Genomic DNA, 7,994 nt, shown 5'->3' on the forward strand with positions numbered 1-7,994 from the left:
TAATATCAAACTGCAAAGGATGTTAATTAGTGGTGTAGGTGGAACTGGTAAATCATTTTTAATAGAGGCAATAAATTGCCTAGTTGGTGACATATGGCATCCAAAAAGTGGTGAAATTATGTGTGCTATTGTAGCACCAACAGGTATAGCCACATTTAATGCTAACAGTACATACATTATTTCAGCTACCATTAGAGCATGAGGGAAAGACAGTTGGATATTTTGGCTTTGAATAAACAAGTTCAGAAAAAGATAAAAATGACACCTAAAAATTTAAAAATTATAATAGTAGACGAGGTATATATGGTATCCAATCTAAATGAAGCATACTTACACATGCACTTAGAAGATACATTTGGAACTGATGAATGGTTTGGATCCAAAATTATTTTATTTGTAGGTGACCTCTTGCAATTGCCACCAAATATTGGTAGGCCAGTATTTAAAAAAATTAGCAACAAACCAGTAAAAACTAGATTTATAGAAGCAAATGCAGTTAATATATGGAAAGAAACAGTAGAATATGATCAACTAACAATCAGTGAGCAACATAAAGAAGATAAAACTTCCTTTAAGATGCTTGATTCTGTTAGGCATGGCTGTCTGACTGATGAAACTATTGATACGCTTAAGAGTCGCATATTTAAGGTTTCAATACAATAAAAGGAACAAATCCTCCAATTTGCCTGTTTTCTAAGGTAGATGCCTGCCAAAAAATAAATGAATTAATGTTCGAAATTCTAGAAACTGACAAAATAGAATTAGCATGTGTTGATGTTGTTGATGAAAGTGCCAGCACAGCAAAATTTGACAAAAAACAAGAAAAAAATTAGAGAAACTAAAAGATCGACCAAGCAAAACAGATGGTTTAGAAACTGTATTGTCTTTAGCAGTAGGCTATAGAGTAATGCTACAGTGTAATAATGAAGTGACTCTAGGATTAGTTAATGGTGCCATTGGTACAGTAATGGGTATTTACACCACACATATATGAATCAAATTTGATCATATTAATGTACTTTGTGACATAGAAAGGGTTACATTTAGATTTATGCTATTTAAGAATTTGTATATACATAGAAAACAATTTCCCCTTATACTTTCTTCTGCTACTACTATTCATAAATGTCAGGGCCTCTCACTAGATGCAGCCATTATTCACTTATCAACTGATGTTGTTAGAGATGGTATGGCATAGGCTGCATTTACTCGTGTACGTACATTAAATGGAATACATTTATTATCATTTCATCCTCTCTCTGTTGAAGTTAGTAATCTATGCATTAACGAAATAAACCGCCTCAGAAGTAAATTTCAGAATGACTTACCTCAAATGAAAAAAAGTAAAAGAAAGAAGAGAAAGATTCAAGTGACTAGTATAATTGATGATTGTGAACCTTGTAGTAAGGATGCGAAAGTGTCTGTAAGTCATGTCCAAAGTACCAGTAACAGTACTGTTAGTAGCAATAAATTTAAGAGTATTGATTTTAAAAAGTCTAATCGCCCAAAAAAGAGTAAAGTGTATGATGACAATGCTTTAAATAAGCCTTGCCCAAAGAAAAGAAAAGTTGATATAGACAATAGTACTGACAATACTGCTTTGGTACTGCCTCGCTCAAAAAAAGATGATGAATTAATTGTTTCAATTAATTTAAAAGACCTAAAAACCAAATTTAACGTTAAAGATGATGATAGTTGCAGTAGTCTGATTGTATCTTTGAAACTCTCAAACATTAAATGTAAACCAAAAGATGATAAAACTAAGTGTGTTGTAAAAAAAACATTGTAGTCGTAGCCTGATTGTAAATGGGGCACAAAGGCTTGGGCCTTGGCGGACTCCAGCAATGGGTATCTTTATAACTTTAGAATATATATAGGTTAGTAAATATTATTAATCCCGCATTCTACTGACTTGGTGTAACTGCCATATGATGAGCTGCCTCTTCCTTTGCAGAGCAGCGACATCAAGAACGCCTCCAGCTCCAGCTGGATGGAGTGGACCTCCAGCCACTGGTGGCGGAATTCCAGCCATCAGTGGAGGACATACAGCTACTAGTGTCAGACCTCAAGCCAGGGGTGGAATACCTCCATCCACTGGTGGAGGACCACCAGCAACTGGTGGAGCACCTCCATCAACTGGTGAAGGACCTCCGGCCATTAGTGGAGGACCTCTAGCTATGGGTAGAGGACCACCAGCCACTGGAAGCGGACCTCCATCCACTGGTAGAGGACCACCAGCAACTGATTGAGGACCAACAGCCACTGGTAGAAGACCACCAGAAACTGGTGCAGGACCTTCAGCTACTGGAGGTGGTGGAGGAAGATTAGCACCATCTGGTGGTGGTGGTGGTGGGCCTCCTGCGGGCGGTTGTGGTGGAAGCCCTCCAACTACTGGTGGTGGTTGAGGAGGAAAAGGAACTCCATGATTCTGATCATATATAATCCATAAACTACAAAAAACATAATTAATAAAAAAATAATTTATTCATGAAAATAATACAAAAATTTCAAACCCTACTTTGCAGAAAATGATAACTGGCAGACTACAATGTAAATAGAATTTTAATAATAATATTGCCTCTGTACCTATTCATTGCTCTACTACATTACTATGATGTAATGTAATTCTTGTGATCAATATATATAAGACTTTTCAGCTAGTATTGATTGACTAATGACTATCATCACAATAAAAAATATAATAAAGGATAGTTATTTGGCTAATGCATTCTTTCAATTTTGTGATTCAGTACAATATCAAAAATTAATATTAATGTATATACTTGTTATGAATTGTAATTGGTCTCGCTACGTTACATTTTCTGCAAAGTAGGGTTTAAAATTTTCAGAAATAAATTATTCTTTATCAATTAAAATTTATTATTATTCATTGAACTATTAATTATTATTATGGTTGAACTCAACCCCCTTGTTTCTTTCATTTTTTGACAACCCTACTTTTTCTTACTTTATTTTTTTATTTGTTCGATTGCTATACCTTGTCATTGAGCTGCAAGATACAGTCACTTGTGGATAGTATATATACACAGTAGCTTTTAAAACTTCTGTCTCTTTTTTTCTGACAAAAGTATTTATACGGGTAAGGTAAATGATTACTTTTCAAATATTATTAGCTGGTTTCACACCTCATAGTGGTCCTTACTTCACTTACAATATCATAGTGGTTTTATGTACTGTCGAAATCATCGATATGCACTATGGACTATACGGAAATGTTGATGAGAGCAGTTACATAACTATAGCAATTATTTATAACGAAATAGATTAATTAGATGAATCACAAACATGTAGCTCTGATGTCAGTGTATTAAGCTTGAGGAAAAGTCCCTCATACCTACTTACATCAAAAACTGCTTTGATGCAGCAGGATACAACACATTAGATGCAATATTTGAGATGAAAGACGACATATCTATTTTAGAAATAGAGAAATACATTGACAAACGAAAAAAGCATCAACAATCATGCATGTGACCAAACTATGATGATGCCTCAGATGCTAAGACACCAGTCAAATTTCCGCCTGGTCATCGATAAATAATATCTAATTTAATTACATCAGTCTATGAGTACATAAGCCAGGATCTAAAGGCTCTGGTAGCAATCACCTACTTTATGTAAAAAGCAAGAAACAGTAAAACATCCAGATGTGAGAGTAGATATACCAGTTGTTTCATAAGATAGCACAGGGAAAATATTACATTGCACCAAGAACTACAACACTAGCAGTTTTAGAAGAGGAATTGGATTTTAATATTTTTGTGTCAAAGTTGACATCTAATCCTGAGAAATACAATGCTTCAATATCATGTCTTGTGGAACTTAATATTCAATCACAAGAAATGCTAATGGGGAGCCGTTAACATCCAATTGAAGCAGCCACAAAAACATATAGGAGAAAAGAATTAAATAAAAAGAAGTGAAGAAAGTACACTGCAACAGTTTTTACAAACCATTGGAAAAGCTAACGGCTGCAAAGTATTACCTTCTGTATCTTGTTCTACTGCCACATTATCAAATTGTGAGTCTGTTTGTCCTTCTTACTTGCACCCAAATCCATAACTGTCTTCCTCACCATCTTCATGGCTTGAAACATTACCCAAAAAGTTAGGAACATAACAAGGCAAACTTCATTCAGCATTAAAGTTAATTGGCAATTCAGATAGTACTACATGTATAGCATTTTGCGATTTTGTACCTATATAGCTAATTTAATGTTTGTGGAATTTAATTTTGCTGGTGTAGGTGTGTACTGTTGATACACCCATTAGTTATAATGCTTTGTGGAATTCAATTGTGCATTTTCATGATGAACAGCAAACAGCAAAATTAAATTCCAGCAAATATTTCCAGCTATACGGTAGATCGTCTCCTGTACTTTGTTATCAATCTACATGCAGTTTGTTTCAAAACTAGCATAGGTGTAGGCAGGATTGTAGAAAAGGGTGCGTGAATTGGCACACAAAGCGTGCCAAGAAATTTTGGCCATCTAATTAATTATTCACAGTAGGTGTGGTCTTACATTGTAATTAGTTATTATGAGAAAAGGGCAAAAAATTTCTAAAAATCATGTAACTGTTCCGTGAGTGTATGGCGAGTATGGTCTCTGCCTGTGTACAAGTCTGATTTGCTCCTGCTAGTAATGACGTGAAGAATGCTCTATGTCAATGTGTTGGTGCAATTATTAAACTAAAATAATGGTAGTAACACCAAATCTTAAAATTTTAGGCTGGACCATGGCCCTGTATGGCTCACCCATGGCTACACCTGTACTGCTAGCCTCTGTTTCTCCTTTACAAACCAATCTTCTAAATTCAACAGAAAAACACAACCAACTTCATTTCCACCTTCATGACCTCTGAAACAAACCAAACAAGGTACTTATCCAAGTTATATTGATTACTTACCAATAGAACTAGCTCCATCGTCTCAGGTTTTTCAGTAAGTCTCTCCTAAAGAGGCAATATCTATGAATTGTGTGGACTGGTCTTGAAGGGCCAGAAAGAAAAGAAAACTGGAAGCTGCTAATGCTATCTTAGACAAGAGCACATCACTAATGACTTTAAAATCTTTATCAAAATTGGTTTACTAGTAAATGAAAAAAAAAAGTTAGCTCATGTTATGCAATCAATTAATACTACATCACAAACCAAATTCAGTGCAACAATATCGCAACTATTTCACAAAGTGTGATGCAAAATGAGTAACAAAATTTGGGAAGAAATGATAAGCAGCAATGTCAATCAGATGTCACAGAAAAATTTGGAACACTACTTTCTAATTTTTCTGGATCGATGGTGTATGACCTTATTCTGGCTGAGGCTTTGCCTTTACTCAAAACAATACAACTAATTGTTCAGTCTTCAGTATTCAAAAGTTGAAGAAGTACCATTCCGGTTTTATCAATTACTCCAGCATTTAAGTAAGTATAACTCACCTCTTGTCAGAGCCGCTGAAGATGCAACTAGGATCATTAAGAGAGTAGAGTATGATTCTGTAACAGACAGGTGTGTCGGATTTCCATTGCCATTTGATGAAAATTGTGTACCACAACCTGATACCACCACAGCGATCTCATTTGAAAGAATTGAGGAACTTTTAAGGGAACAACCTATCTCCAACTATGCCTGCCTTTACTCTGCCACAACTATAATGGAAGGTGTGCCATCACTTTCACTTGCTTGCATTGGGAGTAATAAAGAATTTACTTCAGATCAAGTGCTTTTGTGATGGAAGTACATATATAGTCAGCTGGCTCTACAAAGGATCCGGGTGCTTAGCTTTGCTTCAGATGCTGATTCTTGTTTACTAAGGGCCATGAAAATAACCTATTGATTGGCACCTGATGCTGCTTCATTAAGTTTAAACAAGACCTTGAAATGCCTTGATGCTAACCGTGCCTTACAAAAGTGGCTCTGTAGCAAGCTATATCTCCTAACATGCAAACAAAACATCGTGCACCTTGAAGTAAAATTAAAAGCATTACTGCTATAACCGTCAATTGTTCCCTCATTAAGTAGATTTATAGCCAGCAGTTTATGTCTTCTCATACTTGTCGGGAAAAAAGGTATAGATAACCATGGATTATGACACAGAAATCTTGACCACAAAGACAAGCAGAATATTTACGCGGTGGAGCACATCATTAAAGCATCCCATTTACTGGACACCTTACAACTGGGACCAAGGCCTAAATTACTTTAGAGCAATCATATATGTAGAGTTTTTTAGAGTAATCCATGATAATCACACCTTTCTCATGACATGAACACTCAGCTCATCAAGTGTACATTGGGAAAGGTATCTTCCGAAAATGTGAGTCTGATTCCAACTAGACAATAGAGAAACATCCAGGTTTTTCATACTGAAATAAATGTTAAATATTTATATACAATAGGTTTTAGATTATTATAAAAATAAACAATAGGCACTGTTTTGTGCAAAATCTTTACAATTATCTTTCATTTAAACTATTAAACAGTAAAATCGGCATTATAATTTGAGTTGCTTCGAAAATCTTGATGCTCAAACGAGCTTTATGTCACCAAGAATACGCAAGACATAGGTAAATAGAATTACGGTAGACCTTATTCAATTATTTATTTTTACTAAAAATTAAAAAAGATAATCTAATCAAAAATGAATAAATGGCACCGTTTGATACATTATTATTGTAATGGTGCACGCATAAATTAGCATAATTAAATTCAGTTTTCCAGTATCCTATTTACTTTTATCTGAAAATTAATTTGTGGGAAAATACATGGACCCATTAGCTGTGTTTTCAGGCAAACATTTTATCCATTATTTTTAAAAATATAGTTGCTGTGATGAATTACTTCAATGATGCAGCTGCTGGAGTGGATCCATTTTTGGCCTCGTACTGCATTGTTGTACTTTCCAATTGGCAACTTAAATTTTTAAAAGTTTGTATGTGCCTCATAATATATAGGCGGTAGCCTATATGTAGGATTGAGGTTGGTTTTTCAAGATGGCGGCCAAATTTACAATTTTCAAATGTTAATAACTTTTTTATCTTACATTGTACAGCCTTATAAATGGCCTAGATGGGCTCTCCATCAATGAGCGATTCTCCTAGTACCTTTAAAGTGGCCTGTACTGTAGCAAGAGCATTTCTAGAGAACAGGCCCAAATTCAAATTTCTGAAAAATTCTTCAGACTATTTCTTCTTTCATTTTCTATCAACACGGAAATCTTTTAAACCAGAGAACCGCTCGAGTTGGCGTTTACATCATTCCTTTGTGCTTGGGTGAAGGACTGGACAAGTGGTTTCAAAAAGAAGCAAGGACAGAGAATAAAGTGGAAGACAAAATCCAGCTGCAGACACCGCTTGGGTTTGTGGTTTGACGCCATTTTATTTCATGTGCACATAATCAGCATGAATATAATTAACCTAACCACACAATCATAACAAAATGTAATTTATATATTTAAGAAAAAGAATGGAAACAAGTAAATAAAAAACATTAAAAATATGTGACCCGATATGAGAAAACCAGGCTATCTGCGGGATTTTGGTAAAATCAGTTTTTGGTACTCACAGATAGAGAAAAAAATTTCCTTTCCACCAATATCCCGTTTATGACAATGCGCATTAAAATTTGGAAGTTAGGGACGCTGTTTGGACGATTGCTCTGGAATACTAGTACAGAGAAAAAGCCATTTTAAGTTATTTTCAATGTTTCCGTGTCATGCCCGTTCACAAAGTAAATGAAACCACGCCCACCACGTAAAACCACACCCAAATCAATTAATAAACGGGGAATGAAGAAAGAAGCACTTTTGACTCGCTTTTGACAGCATTTGAACTATCTTTTCTTGTATAATGGACATCTTAAGAGTTGTCTAAAGCCCTGCCATTCATGGTGACTTCAAATACTATTAAGTTTTTTCATTACCAAGTTATAGAGTTATTATAACATCTTCTAGTGCTAAAAGTCATTTTTATGGAC

At 35.0% G+C, this 7,994-nt stretch overlaps 1 protein-coding gene across 1 annotated transcript; it reads right to left on the reverse strand.

The window, feature by feature from the left end:
- Window positions 1-2,065: 2,065 nt before the first annotated feature.
- LOC105314530 (pollen-specific leucine-rich repeat extensin-like protein 3) lies at window positions 2,066-4,099 on the reverse strand. Its single transcript, XM_011408753.1, has 3 exons — window positions 4,066-4,099; window positions 3,364-3,433; window positions 2,066-2,450 (listed from the first exon to the last, which is right to left on the reverse strand). Exons 1-3 carry the CDS (start codon window positions 4,097-4,099, stop codon window positions 2,066-2,068), a joined length of 489 nt encoding a protein of 162 aa, XP_011407055.1.
- Between the last annotated feature and the right edge of the window lie 3,895 nt (window positions 4,100-7,994).

This window comes from Amphimedon queenslandica, unplaced genomic scaffold (assembly GCF_000090795.2).
Source record: "Amphimedon queenslandica unplaced genomic scaffold, v1.1 AMPQUscaffold_12823, whole genome shotgun sequence".
In the NCBI taxonomy this organism is placed as follows: Eukaryota; Metazoa; Porifera; class Demospongiae; order Haplosclerida; family Niphatidae; genus Amphimedon; species Amphimedon queenslandica.